We start from the raw sequence: 16257 nt of genomic DNA on the forward strand, positions 1-16257 counted from the left end.
ATCATTTATTTGACAACAATTACGTTGTAACATTATTATAAGCAGATATTTCTATTTTACATCAAATAAGATACAATATCCACAATTAAAATAGACTATTGATTGATGATCGTGTACATGTTCAGTATAATATAGCATATGTGATAGAATTTGTAGAAGCATGAAAATAACTTAAGAAATGTTCAACACGAAAATGAAATGACAGAATGATGAAATAATACTATCATTCTATAGTAACATTATACGTATATGTATATGTGTAAATATTTACATGTAGTTATCGATCAACGATGAGCCAAAAATATACTTTCTTAAAAAATAAAATAAATTTAAATTTCTTCATTCAAATATTAACGAAAAATAATTAATATTGAGTTTAGATATTGACAAATAATACTTCGTGGTTTGTATAAGAACAAAACTTTGATTATTTGCATTAAATAATGTTGGGTAAAACTGTGTCAAAGATACAAAATCAATTTGGATCATTTTATACATCCTAGTGATGAATGATTTCATGTCATTGGTATATATCAATAACATTCATCCATATATATATTATGTAACAGAACTAGAAACTTTATATTGTCGTGTACATATGCTTTATAAATAGTTTTTTGTTTGTCAACACTGTGATATACTTTTGTAAGTTGTGCTCACATAATACCTGAATCAGTATACAACGATTGCTAAATTTTTAGATTGATAACATGTATTCGATAAACACATATCTCCCACGTTTTATCTGAACTTTTTCAATGTTCTTATAGGATTATTATACAAATTCACGGTGCAAGATAGTGATACCTAATTTACGTATGAAAAAGAAATTACTTCACGGTTTTGTGAATAAATCTTCAATTGCCAATTTGTTTCTTATATAGGTATATCATCTTTAGTGTTATGTTGACTCATTATTGAACAATGATTGATATTTTTTGTATGTATAATACATGTTCAAATTAATAGTATATTTATACCTGTAAATGTTTAGGTATACTTGTATATGTATACGAATAAATTAACTACATTTTGTTGGTTTCTTTTAGAGTTCTCATGTTACTTTAGCGACCAGCTTTTATTATTGTGATAATAGCAACTATTTATTGCACTTTACTCATTGTTTTCTGTCTGGTTATAAGATCTTTTGTTGTTATGCATCATTCTTCTCTGATACAATGAGTATGGATTTTGGCTTTTGTATTTTGTCAACGGTACATTGAAAACGGATAATGCAAAATGACAACCACTCTTAAAAAGATTCATTTGCCTCTTCTAGTCTTCAAATCTTCAAAGCTATTCGAAGAATTTTCTAACGACAGTTTGATATATAAATCAAAGATATATGATGTAAATAGCTGAATAGAATTAACAAAGAAAAATAATTTATGCGAGTTTATACACGCATGATTTCATTCGTGAATAATTTTCCATCACATTCTCAAACCCGTTATCATCCCATGCAGTCTCATTTTTGGTAATAATTTAGTTTTCAATTTTATGCAATTTTTATCGCAATGAAAATGAATTAATTCTAAGTACCTCTTTGTGGTCGTAAGCCTTAAATTTTAGCGAATTTTTTAATTAATTATTTTTTTTCATACATCACATGCAACCGACGCGATTCGAGTCGACTTTATCTGCATAGTCAACTACGATTACGAATTATCTATTGAGGTAGACGAGTGTATTTTCCAAATAGCTTTCGATAGCTTTTAATAATGCTAAACAGAATGATACAAATTTCTTCCCCAACTTAAAAGTGCCATACGAATTTTTTCCCCTTACCTTTAATCCTATACCAGAATAATAGACCACAAAGTTAGTCGAGAAAATTTCAATTCACAATAGTACCATTACGATCTAAAAAGTCTTTTTTCGAATAGTTTTTTATTTTTACATTCTGATTGATTCAATTCATCCCAATTCATATCTAAAGTAGATTAATTTATTTATATAGCAAAAGAAATAATCACTCCGAATTCATTTGCTTCATTCTGATAATAATTGCCAATTTTCTGATCGCGAATTGTAGTAAAGAAGTAATGTAATAATAATGACAATAGTCATATTAATACTGTAGTCTGATTTTGGCCGAATATATATTTCATACACTTACGTATACAACATTCATTTAATAACCACATTCGGTAGTTTTCGTTATTCGAATTTGTGTTTCAATTCCTACTTTATAACTTACCTTCTGCTGTTCAGGTACTGCATTTGTACCTATCATATTCTTACCTGAGAATAAACTTGTATTTTGAATGAATTTCTTAAAGTAATAAGTAGATTCTTTTCAATCCTATTCTGCAGGATTTTAATTACAGTATTAACCATCTCACATATAGATACCATTAAAAATCGTGATACTAACTATCTGTGTGATGATAGTTAAAAGACGATAACAATATATACGCACACAAAATTGTATGTTTTTCAAGAGGCAGTATCTAACTTTGTCATTTTTTGTTAGTGAGATTGCATCAATAATGTGACGTAATTAAATCAAATGTACCGTTTTGCGTGTTACCGAATGCGTATTGAGAAGCGAACAAAAGCTAATATTCAGAATAATGCTTGTAAGTTATTTTTAGTACACTAATTACTATGCTTTATCGCCAAAATGTATCTTACTAACGTTAACCCTTTGTCTGCACATGGGATCATTTTGACCCCAAATTGTTCTTTGCAGCTGAATAGCACTGAGAGGTGAGGTCGACTTCAGGCACGTTTTCCAATGGTTACATTTTTTAGTCTTGCAAATCTTACTGCACATACATAAAGTTTATTCAACTGACTTCAAAATATATCGCCACCTTATTTTTTTGAGAAGTGCGTAGTTACTAAGATATTCAAAGTCGAATATTATCTGCGGTCAGATTGATCCCATATTCAGTCGACAGGTCGTGGCAGAGGTGTGCAGACGAAGGATTAAATATGTTATATGTAAGAAACTACTCTAATGTTCAAATGACCGCTATGATGTGATTAGTCGCTATAAATAATTCCAGTGTAATAATGAGTTAGTAGCATGAAGCACAACTTGAACGATCTGACGGACGAAAATTTGATTTACGACAAATTGATCAAAATCACGCCCTGTTTTAAGCTGTTTATGTAGGAAGAAATATGACAGTTGATTTTTTTGAATATGGACTGTTCATTCCAAATTTTAGGGACTTATTTCAAGCTGTCTTTTATAATTAGTGTCATTTTTGTTGACATTATTCAGAAAATAACATCAAACTTACGATAAAGGTAGTAAACTACCGGATACCTAGTTATGAGCACCTAATCTAAGCTTTAATTGCGCACACGCAGCTCCTAGCCAAGTTCCTGGAGTCACATTTACCTCATAATAAATTTTGAAAACGGCGTATTTACAGGATTGGTTCATCAACAGCCAAGTCCATGTCTTCAACCGTTATATATAGACCTTCTTCTTGATAGGTTGACTCATGTTTAGCTAAGACTTTCAATAATGGGCGTAACTTCATCCACCATTGATAAGTAGGGATACGGTGTCTAAATAAGTAAACGAATAAATAATAATCATTAAGAAGATGCGTAATTATTATGCAAAACACTAAATATTTAAATTTACTCACTCAAAGTCGGTAACTTCTTTCAATTCTAGAAACGGTGTGTATCTGTATTGACGTCTTACGATTCCCAGCATCACTGCTGTATCTGGAGCAACTGCATTAACTTTTCCATCGGCAGTACTGTGCTTCTTCAACTGTTCAGTGAACCATTCGACAGCTTTAGATCCCATCTTAGTGCCCAAATTGCGATCAAAAGGAGTCGGCGAACCTCCTTGTTGCATATGTCCTATTTTCAGAGAGTCAATGTACAGTTGACAGTAGCCCGATGAGATAAAACAAACTAGGAAATAACGTCAACTTATAGATTTCTTAGGACTCTACGAACCAATGATGTTTGATCTGCAACTGAATAATCCCTTTCCCTCCTCACTAAATAATCTCTGCATAAAGTCCGTGTTGTAATTTAAATTGGCACTTTCGTTTCTAAGAATCAATCCTCTCTGAACACCCTCAGACATCTTTGCTGCCATAGCAATAACGTCCTGATTTAAATCTTTGATATTAAATTTCTCTTCGAATATGTATGCAGCATCAGCACCACCTGCCAACCCAGCTACCGTTGCTAGATATCCGCAATAACCACCCATTGTTTCAATTATGAACACTCGCCGCTTTGTGCCTTGTGCCGATTGACGAATACGGTCACAGATCTGGAAGTTGAATGAACAACTAAACTTGTACAAGTTCCTTCAACGATGTTAGAAAATTAACATCAAAAGCATATGCAATAAAAAAGGACAAAAAAATAGATGTGATTTGGTATATCTAAATACTTTGTCAACATACCTCTGTTATCTCATTGAGTGCAGTATCACAACCAAGCGAGAATTCGGTACCTGGTACGTTGTTGCTGATGGTTGCAGGTATCATGGCGATGGGAATCTTAAATTCGTCGAACTTATCTCGAGCATCGCAGAATGTCAATGCTGTTTGGTAGCCCTGAAAGAAAACAAAAAAAAAGGGGAGAATGAGAACAGTGATCAAAATCATTTGTTTGAATTCAATTTTACAAACGACATTTGACAATAATCATACCATTCAGACTTGCAGTTTAAGAAAACATACCTCAAATCCACCAATTATTAACAGTGCTTGAATTCCGAATTCCTTCAGTCTCTGAGCAATTTGAGATAATTGATCTTCCTTTGGAGGGGCTCTTTTGGTACCTAGATACGCACCACCCTGTGCTACCCAGCCTGTGACTGATGGCCAGTCCATCAATTTAAGTTTGCCAGCGATAAATCCCGGGACACCATCACATATTCCGTAAACCTGTAAAATTTTTATTGCAGATGCGACTGTAGAATTGCAATGGCGAAGAAGTATATTTACATACCTTATCTCCACGATAAATGCAGTTTCTAACAAAAGATCTCACAGCGGCATTCATGCCGCATGACGGAGAACCAACATGCATCACAGCTAGAGTGTAATGATCCTGTAAATAAATGTTTGTGTTAAAAATATGAAGACTTTTAGGAACCATGCAATGTGCTTTTAGTAGTCATTATTTGAATATGGTATTGAATTCTGTAACGAAACAATTAAATGAATAGGAATAGAGGTAAAATATTTGTGGGTAGTTTATACTTGCAGTGCAATAAAAAAATTCTGTGTATTGAGAAAAACTATTTCAAGAAAAATTTAAAAGCAAGAATTAAGAATAATTGTAAGTTTACATATTACCTATATATAGACAATTTGTAACATGCCATGCAGGATGAGAAATGACAATATAAAATTTATATCAATATATTATGAATGACGAAATTTTTTGGTCCAGAGGCAAATGCTTAGGATTAATATTTCGACATTTATTTAAGACTTACTTGCCCCCACATAGTGTTCTGCTATGAAATGAAATAGAAGAAGACAGGTAATGTTTATAGATTGATTCAAGTCACGCAACGAATTCTAATTTATCAAGCGATGCATGATCGTGCGTGAAACTTAGGGTTGAAGTTTAAAATTACCTTTGTTAAGGTGGGGCCTTCATTATCCTAAAGCAGCGTTACAAATATATTTAAATATAGTTTATTTCATCAATGTACTCAATCCTACGTAGTAACCACTGCAAGCAAACAATGTGCTTCATTCTCAGAAAAACTTTCATAAGAAATCTACCCTTCAAATTCGATCCATTCTCTCTAAATCACCCTATATAATCGCGTTCTAAATATACGTTGAAAATTTAGTCTAAACGGTTATAATATCTAGTCTTACTTTTCCCAAAGCTGGTTCAGCAGGGGCCTTCAAACGGGTTAACATTTTATAGGTTTCCAAGTTGCGAGCAAATCCTCTGAAATCAGATTATGCGTATAAATAAAGTTGTGTAACTGATATAACGTTACATATGAACTTTTTCTTTCAACTGCAGAAGTAAGTTGGCTTTTGAAAAAGTTGGAGTAGGCGCTCACTGATAACTACTGTAATTTATGTAAATAACTATGTAAATAACTATGTATTGTGTAAATAACTACTAAAATTTTCACGTGCTTTGATTGTTATATCACCATAGTGAGCGCAATGTTATAGGTTTCTATAGAAAGCATGTGAAGAATTTTTTTGTCACAGTGACAAAATTCACCAGTGAGTACCTGTCTTTACTCAGTATATCTGCTCTATAATTTATAAATAGCCAAACTTTTCAAAATCTACCACAGAGCATTTGTAAGACTAACTTTCCACGTAGTTGAACAGCTAGATCCCAATTCTTTTCAGCCATTGCCTGAGACACTGCCTTAGTACGACGTACGCATTCCATCAAAGGAAGACGCACAGCTTGATTACCGTCCAGAGTGACTACGCAGGCTTCTGTGTCCCCTTCTGCCTCCATGAGAGCCATGACAGCTTCAGCACCCATCCTACATCCCTGAAAATATGAAGAAGCATTATAAGAACTAAGCTTTCGGGAAGTATGATCAGAAGTAAAAGAATTCGCACCAAAACTCTGTCAAAAGCTGATGGATTTCCTCCTCTTTGGACATGGCCTAAAACAGTTATTCGTGTATCTTGATGGAGTTTATCCACAACGACTTTGTGCACTTTCTCAGCAGTAATCGGGTCCCCATTCCTGTCAACTGCACCCTCTGCGACTATAATGATGTTTAGACGCTGTCCAGTGAGACGCTCCTAAATGAGATTGAAGTAGATTTCAAATTGTTAATGATGCATTGCAGAATTATTCAGCTCGGAATCTATTAAATAAAATTTATTTTTGTACTTACTACAAAAATATGATACCAGAGTCACTAAACTCCAATCAAATAGCATATTATTTTTATTAGCTGAACGTTAATGTGTTACATTTGCGTCGATACAATTCGTACCGATGTACATAATGTGTATGACATATAAGTATGTATAAATAGTGGTAGCATAGCTTTGATAAGCAGCTTAAATCTCAAGTTGGACAAATGTTAATGGAATAAAAATTGATCAAATTAATCCGGAATGTAATGAAGTAAAACTGCAATAAATCCGATTGTGTTTGGTATTTTTATCTTTAAAAACAGACAAGACACTTATTGCATTGGAACACAGTAACGCTCGATGGAATAGTAGAAGCAAGAGCAAATGTGTGAAAAAAAAAAAATGACAAGCTTACAATTATTGGAGCAAGAGAAAATAGGAAAATTAAATGGAAGTGGTGGAGCTGAGCGTAAGATGGAGGAAGAACATACAATACATTATAAAACGAAATGTGATGTTTCGTTTTCTTCAAAACTATCTATTATTTTAAGATACGATGTGCATTCAACTTGATTGTGAGTTAAAAATATACAGTGGAAGCATGAATATCAAAAGAAAGCTAAGAAGTAGCAAGGTATTCGAAAGTTTTATTTCCCATGTATTTTGCTCCAATTCCGGCTGTTTAGATATTCACAAGTGATACGTGTCCATCAACGACAGATGAGAAAAGAAACCATAGAAATAGTAATAAAATGTACAATATCGTAATTTTCAAATAATCATTCACCATGTAAGAATTTTATAATCACACCTGCAATAACTTTTTGCAGAGCTTGTTAGGCCAATCTTGTTCGGGTGGCCATTCTGGCATGAAGACAAAGTCTGCTTCGGAGGCCATGGCTGCCACCAGAGCTAGGTAACTGTAATATTTCATTGTCAGATCCCGCATGAAGTAATATAATGTAGAAATACAGATATTTTGAGGCAAATTAATCCTTTGTATTATTTTCCTCAATTTTTGTGATATGATTATATTGAGCAAATAAAATTTGCAGATAAATTGCTGACCTGACAGAATTTTATCGAAACGTACCGTTAACAGTGATATGGTTGTCATTCGGTTTTCTTGCTTTACTGCGCATTGTGACTCCTACGACTAATACTAGGCACTAGGCCAGGGTGAAATATTTTAAGGTTTTGTTTTTGTGGACTATAGATATTTGTAATGAAATGAAAGTATTCCAGGTATGAACTAACTTACGTTAAAGCAAACTAATCTCTTGGGGCTTTTGTGATTTTTAATTAGTTGAGCTGAACAATATTCACGCGAAAGCAATAGGTATTTAGATACAGACAAACGTACGAGTTCGTCTTACAAACATAATTTGATACGTGTTTTGTACGTATTTATATTTTATCTTCTCCCAAGTCTGATTTGGAGAATAATTTTGCGCAACATATATAACTATGATATAATTATGCCTTGTAACTTAAATTCCTGAAGCTAAACAAGAAGGACAATGATTATTTTTTTCAAAATACATAGCAATAACTTGAAACACGAGGACATCAAACGTTCGTTAGATCAGGCTGAGTTAGTGGTACAAAACACTTGTAATGTGTTGGTTGAAAAAATTTTGATAAAATTTATGTAACGTGCCTGTTCCAACTTTCTACAAAGTTTTTCAGGCCAGTCTGCAGGGGGTGGACTTTCTGGGAAGAATACATAGTCGGCCTCGGAGGCTAGAGCTCCAACAATAGCCAGGTACCTAACCAATATCAAAACTCGTTCAAAATCATAAAATTTTCAATATAAATCAAGTAGGTAGGACTTACCCACAGTGACGACCCATTACTTCCATGATAAACGTGCGCTGATGAGAATAGGCAGTACTAACAATAGCATCTATACTTTCTATAATACGGTGCAAAGCAGAGTCTGTTCCAATAGTCATATCAGTTCCACAAAAATCATTGTCGATTGATCCCACCATTCCAGCAATATGAAGATGTTGGTATTTGTCTCTTTGCTCAAGGGTTATCTCACCTTCGAAAATTCAAATAAAATTGATATGTTAATAAAATATAATAAGTTTTTCCATAGAGCGACCCTAATTCTGGAAATCATTTTCAAACCTCGGATGTCTGCGACGATTTTGTTACTTTTTCTCTCACTATTAAAATAGAATAACTGAAACTTAGCAGTGAACTGAAGAGTTAATAAAATACTTTGAAAAGATCCTGCACAAAACAAGGGTACTACTTTTTCCACATTTTGGGGTGTGCACCAATTTTTCCAAAACAAGGGCCAAATGATACTTAATGATACCCTAATACTATGGAAAAAATTTTAGCCTGAGTATACGAATGCTTCCGAAAATATGGGGGGGCAAAGTTGTTAAATTTTAATATATTCGGTAGCACAATCCCACAAAAAAAAAATTTCAGATTTTCGGCAACAGCCAGGATATTTGCACGTATTTTTCGATGCTAAAGCCATACCCTATTTTGGGGGACGTTTCGACTTTAATGAATTATTTATGGGGTTTATAGATATTTTTATTACGAGATTCGGATTCAGCATTGAAAAATACATGGGAATATCACGGTCGCTCGTCCAAATCTAAAAAAAATTTCGTTTTTTGTAAGACTATTACCAAATATATGGAACTTTGACAACTTTGCTCCCCCATAACTATGGAAGCATTCGTATACTCAGGCTAAAAATTGTTCTTGAGTATGAGAGTATCATAAGATATCATTTGGCCCTTGTTTCAGAAAAATTCGCGCAGACCCCAAAATGGGCAATTTTTGTGCTGGCTCTTTTTAATCTTGAAGAAATTCTTAATTTTTCGTTACTGTTTTTGTAGGGATCTGATTCATTGATTACTTGAAATGATGCAAACTAAAATCTATGTACCAGCTTCGGTGAGCTCTTTCAGTAGTTCTGGCCATTCTTCCTTGAACAAATTCGCTCCCGTCAAAGAACCGTCACCACCGATGACAACCAAATTAGTAATTCCACGAGCTACCAAGTTCTTGGCAGCCTTGCGCCGTCCGGCACGCTCTTTGAAATCCATGCATCGAGCTGATCCAATCACAGTTCCACCCTAGAACAAATTGAGAATATCTTAACTCTTGCTCCAAGCTTTATGACTTTGAGTGCAAATCATAAATTTTATGAGTGTGTTTTATCCTTGACCACAACACACCTTGTGAATAATGCAGGATACAGATGACCACGTTGCTTCAACGATATTGTCTCCTCCATCTACCATACCTTGATAGCCTTCCTTGATAAAGAATACTTTGCAGCCCAAGTAAATACTCATTCGTACTACCGCACGCACAGCCGCATTCATACCTGTAAAAGGTTTAAGACATGCCTATATGATGAAAATCACCAAATTATACTTAAAAATAGTTAAGCACTTTTTCATGCTAATTAATAGAAACTTTTTTATGATTTCTCGAGTCAACGATTAAACTACTTTAGTGGGATGATGATTTTTTTGGTCAAAAAACTAAAACAATGACCAAACTTTTTCATTGAGAAGAACAAGTTTCTGACCCCAATCATTTTCAATATACTTCATGACATATTTATTATATGTTGCATTTTATACCTTGCGAATCTCCACCACTAGTGAAGACTGCGATACCCTTGCCTTTATGGCTACCGGGTTTGATAAACTTCTGTGCTGCCAGCTCTTCCTCCATCATGTGTAAATATACTTCGCAAACCGGCTGTAACTGATAGAGAAAAATAACTCTGTTAATTAATCTATTAAAGCAACAACCTTGTTGAGAATACATACTCGTGATAATATCTAAGTAAACAGATCATTCAAATTGGTTATTTTAGAGGTAGATTTCTACCACATGTAACACAATGACCTGCCTTTTTTTTTGCATTCATCCAGTTTATTTTCTCCCTTAACATGCAAGGATGTTTTCCACATGGTACATCTACAATCTATTGGCATTCATAATACTATTATTAATTGAGATCTGGTAATCGGGATCTCGTGATTGAGATATTTCGATTATTTCACACTGCGTATGGAATGTGCCTTTTGAGAATTATGTAATAAATCCAATTCTTTCACCTCTATTTTATCATCCCAATCATCGAACCATACATCGGTGTAACCTCCGTAATGCAGAAAAGAAATCCATGGAAACTAAGTAATGGATATTGGAATAAAATGATATGAAAACAAAAATCATAAGTAATCCAAGAATTTCTCACGGTATGAAATAGATAGTCACACGTGACATAAGCTGGATGTTTTTCTCAAAAACGAGTTACTTGGGGCAGTCTTGATAATTTGAAAAACAAAATGACAATATTAAAGGTAGACAATATTAAATGTATATATATATATATATATATGCCTTTGCAGCAGTCAAGGTTAATTGCTTTGCAGCTTTCCTAATTAGTGCAGACTGACTGTTATATTTCGATGTAGTCCCATGATCTTTTTCATCGCTTAGGATATTTTGATCTTCGACGTTAGCCTTACAGAAAGTTTTTTTCTCTTCATTATATTTGTGATTATTCTTTTGACAGTCAACGTGGTCATTTTTACATGTATCATCGTTACAAGATTCATTTTGGAAATTTGGCGTATTTTCATAATACTTTATGCTTTTGTGCTGATCTTCAAACGAGGAGTTAGACTGGCGTTTCATGAATCGTAAAAACTACGCTAATTTAAAAAATCGTGATTTTGAACGTTAATGATTGATATAACCTCGGATTAATCTGATTGAATTAACTATAATTGAATTTTGACATGTTACTCTACATTTATATCGCCATACACAGTTCCCACTGAAATTAGATCAAATGAAGATCGACTACCGGAGAAATGTGCGCAAAAACAAGAGAACAACGATCTTACAAAGTTCCAATGATGTACGATTAGACACTCAACGCAATAAGAGGAGAAAAATTGGGATTTTATTGCCACTACTGAATTGGAAACTCGTGAGGGTATAAAAAAAAAATTAATAAGTCCGAATACTCACTGAACTTGAACTCCTACTTCAGAATGTTTATGCTCGTTCGCCGATAAAAGATGCTTCCACTCCACACGGGCGGCTGTCAGAAGTCACCTGCACGACGTTTGGACGTTTCAAGGTGACCTTAGAGGGCCGCGCACAACCCCGGACCCCCACTATGCGGATACGCGAATAGCAGACGACTTTTCAAAATTTAAAATAGACGGCGCTACGGAACCGCTTGTCGGCCAATTGCAGCAGTGTGACGTTGGCGGAAAATTTAACAATCCAGCATTTTGAATTTGAAGTCATTCCCCTGTTAAGATATTTTATTAACAGTTCGTCAGTATATTTGTATGAACAGAGGTTTCATTTTTACTTTATTGCCAGTATTTGTCAAACAAATTCACGCGTTGTTTACAGTACCTCGAATGAAAAACGTTCTGAAGATTTGAACCGACCGCGAACCCTGTAGCTCATCGTCAATCGTAAATCAAGAACTAAAAAAATCAATTCCTATACGTGAATCACTGCAAGTACTCAACTTCTTGGAATATTGCAATCTCTGACGAAATCGCGTCTCAGACTTTCATGCAAGAGGTCACCTTGAAGCGTGACTCACTTATTCGCCCTCCATTGGTTGTATGTAAGATACAAGAATAAAATAAAAATGTTTTAACAGGGGATCACATGAGATTCGCCTTTTGCCAACTAAAATCATCCTTGCATCAGTCGGGAAGCCTAAATCTGGCGTGAATTTAGGGATTCGAGATGGGGGGTGAAGTAAAAGATAGCTACGTGATCTCCCCGTTGTTCTCTCAGCAGCACGTGCCCTATGACACGTGTACTTCGGAGCTGGGACTGATCACTACACGTAAACCCGTACATCTTTCGTTGGGTAGGTGAAATCTGGGCTAGAAAGGGCAGATTAGGCCCAAAATTACTACAAATATATAACTATCGTGCAGTATTTAGGGAAGGTTGAATCTCCCGAAATGTTACAATTTTCTGCTCTTCAGAATCGAGATCTATATTTTATCATGGGATATCATTGCAGAAAAAGTAAATTTTCTTTGCGTTAACTAGACCGCCAGCCTTGATGTATTTCGACGTTAAATAATAATATTAAAAATTAGGAAATAATAATCAATAGCAGTAGCTTGATTCCATTACGGATGGTGTACAGCGGCGAAAGTAAATAGCGGGACACGAGAAAATTCAATGTCATGAAATTCGTCACCGGTAAACTTGTAACTATAGAAAGCGGGAAATTAACATCGGAGAACGTGATCTGAAGCGAGGAAATTCCCTGACTTTCAGGTTCTGTGAATCGCTAGGCACTCTCAAATGTAAGAATGACTATACCGTATAAATTGCTATTTGAAACATGCATACGTATATATACTCATCAATAAAATAAATAAGTTTTATTTAAATTACCAGTTGATTGTGGAAATTGTCTCTTCATGTCACTCGATGGTAGAATTGTTTCATCTTGTTTTGAGTTGAGTATTGAACACACTGATTAAATTTCTAACACCTAGTCGAATACATTGAACGAGAATAGAAGTAAATGAAGCAATTGGTATAGAGATGAATATAAGAATTTAATAAATAAATAGTAGAATGAAGACTAATTTATATAGGTAAGTGCAGACCGTGGAAGAAAGTGTGACCAAAAGTATTGAAAAGCAATTGTCGACACTTATTTAATTATTAAAACAATAAAAAGGTAATATGAAAAAATTACAATTTTTTTTTTGTTTACTAGTCTCACTAGTTCCCAATCGCATACACATATTCAATTCGAGCAACCTGAAAATTTTTCAATAATTTTGAATTCGCGAAAATAAACAAAAACGAAGATTAAAATAGTGTTTAGACTTGATTTGAAAATGTATAATGATACATTTTTCTGTTACTTTCATCGAGTTATATTCTGTTACAAGTTTCGCAGCTGTAAAAAATTCATCTTTACTAATGATTCATGTAACCTGCAATGATGGTAAGAAAGATAACGGCTCGAAAGCAATATAGTAGCACTTGGTATGGTTTTTTCAGACATTTTATCAGAATTTATTATTTCGTGTAAACGTTTATAATAATTATAATTTACAATTACGATGGATGATGATAAATACAAATAGAACAACGTAATTCAGGACAAAGAGTCGTGGCGTCGAGGGTGGCGTGGTGGTTGGAGGGGGTTGGGGCGGGGGTGGGGGAAGGGGTAGTGGTGAAGTAGGTAAAAATGGTGTGTTAATTAATAATAATAGTTAATTATTATTATTATTAATAATAATATTATTAATATTATAGTTTTCTAATCGGAGGAGTTTGCTGTATGTTTTCTCTTTGTTTTTTCTTTTTTGAATAAGAGGACGGTGGAAATTGTTGGATGAGGGGAAGCAGCTAAGAAGTTACAACATACACCGATCAGTGATTAATTTGACGCGATAGCTTTTCTGGCTCCCATTCAAATGATTAAAAAGTTTGTCGATCAAATACTTGAAATTCAAGCATTCCGAAAAACAGGTAAAAGAAAAAGAAGTCCGAAAAGGAGGAAAAAAGACATGAAGAAGAAAGACGTGTAAAATTGCCATTGGAAAACTTCCAAATCAAAGTACGTAGACATAAAATGAGTATAATGAGTGTAGGTAAAAGTGTTTTATCAAGACAATGAAACTGGTATTGGTAACAATAATTGGGAAGTAGGGACGAGGAGCGGAAGGTAAATACAAATATTAGGGTCTACTGAGCGATATTAGGTCAACGAGGGTTAAAAATTGATAAAACCATTATACTTATGCCCATTATTTGGTACCTCATTTTCACCCAGTGGACCCTGATTGCTTATAAAACTCTCGCATTCCATTGAGCAACAAATATATCAGCGACAAGGAAAAAAAATAATCATGGCGAAAAAAATATGTGTTTCGCGTATGTAAGTGACAATTAGCATATTATTTTGGATCCATTGATTGGTAAGGACAATAATCATTGTTACGATTGGTACGATGCAATGTGTGGAACGCGAACACGATCAGGATCTAGATTCAGTTCATGATCAATAACGAGTCGTTATATCTGTATGATTGTTTGGTTTCTGGTTTGTTTGTTTGTTGCAACAGACACCGATACATCGAAAATACCAACACGACAGCAACACGTTTACCCAAAACGTATATATCAATTACTCGTATCTGTAATTTATATATATATACATATATATATATATATATATATATATACGAAAAAATAGATATCTTTCGAAACCAGTTACAAGATTATTATTACTTATGTTTTTTTTTCTTTTTCGTGACAACGGATGCATGAATGTTTTATTCAAGAAATATTATGCATGTCTTTTTTACCTTTACTCAAATCTTCACCATTAATTGTTAAATATTTAATACACTATCCGACATTGCCCATTTTCAAACCGCTAGGTACAAGTTTTCTTCATACTTTTACAGATACAGCTATAAAAAAAAAGTGAAATTATACATGTGTTAATTTTTGTGTTATTTCCACTTCATCTTTTTCAATTTTTCTCTTCTCGTCTTTATGATTTTCACTTTCCATACTCAACTTTACATTTACACACGATTTTTTTGATTCAGTAAATACAGGGTTTAAAACTGTGAGTGAATTCATCATGTGGCATACGATTGCAGTGTTCTTTTTTTTTCCAAAGTAGGATTCTCACACAATATGTTCGACCAATTATGTATGTACCGAGAAAAGGTTCGCACAACAAAAATATACACATACAATTTTCTTTTTTTCGACCGCGACATGAATTATTATGTAGTAGTAAACACCTCTGGCATGCATATATATATATATATATATATATATATATATATATATATATATATATATATATATATATATATATATACAAAGAGGTTTTTTCCTTTTTTTTATCAAAGTATTTTTCGGCAGGATCAAATGGATTGCAATTGAAGAGCATGGGGGAGAGATGGGGGATGATGGGGGGGGGGGGGGGGGGGGGGGCATCGTTGATATTGACATATGGACTTTAAAAAAGCGCGTAGATTGGTTTCGGATTATCTCCCTTTTTTTCTAATACAGCCTCCAGTAATTTACGACAACCGGAGATATGATTAGCTTAAAAAAACATGCCTCGTCGATAATTTACATTATATTCTTCATCCTGATAATGTGTACCGGATTCTTCGCAAAATTATATCGTTTACACATGCAATAATATGTACGTAGTGATAATAATACATGGAATACAGCGAATGCAAACAACGCATCATTATATAAAAAAATATGTGAAAATGTAATAAAGATGAAATTAAGTTACCACCGACGTTGTTGTTTCTGTTATCTGTTGTGATTTTTATTTATTCATTTTCATTCTGCCTTTTTTGTTGTTGTTTGTTCCTGTCTTTTATTTCAGACTTGAATAACTTAAGAA

General features: G+C 33.9%; 1 protein-coding gene across 6 annotated transcripts; it reads right to left on the reverse strand.

The window, feature by feature from the left end:
• Nucleotides 1-620: 620 nt before the first annotated feature.
• LOC124405712 (ATP-dependent 6-phosphofructokinase) lies at nt 621-11967 on the reverse strand. Of its 6 annotated transcripts, none has more exons than XM_046880842.1 (17): nt 11835-11967; nt 10427-10553; nt 10013-10164; nt 9721-9910; nt 8637-8847; nt 8461-8569; nt 6552-6740; nt 6290-6480; nt 5832-5907; nt 5582-5608; nt 5438-5458; nt 4945-5046; nt 4674-4880; nt 4395-4547; nt 3934-4258; nt 3612-3834; nt 621-3528 (listed from the first exon to the last, which is right to left on the reverse strand). In XM_046880842.1, the coding sequence occupies exons 2-17, from the start codon at nt 10521-10523 to the stop codon at nt 3384-3386; spliced, it is 2418 nt and encodes an 805-aa protein (XP_046736798.1). In that variant the 5' UTR covers nt 10524-10553; nt 11835-11967; the 3' UTR covers nt 621-3383. The 6 variants fall into 6 exon arrangements, with proteins under 6 accessions (XP_046736798.1, XP_046736800.1, XP_046736799.1 ...); XM_046880844.1 differs by lacking the exon at nt 8461-8569 and adding an exon at nt 7612-7720 and having other exon boundaries at nt 5438-5455; nt 11835-11966; XM_046880843.1 differs by lacking the exon at nt 8461-8569 and adding an exon at nt 7612-7720 and having other exon boundaries at nt 11835-11966.
• Nucleotides 11968-16257: the final 4290 nt, after the last annotated feature.

This window comes from Diprion similis, chromosome 4 (genome assembly GCF_021155765.1).
Source record: "Diprion similis isolate iyDipSimi1 chromosome 4, iyDipSimi1.1, whole genome shotgun sequence".
NCBI lineage: Eukaryota > Metazoa > Arthropoda > Insecta > Hymenoptera > Diprionidae > Diprion > Diprion similis.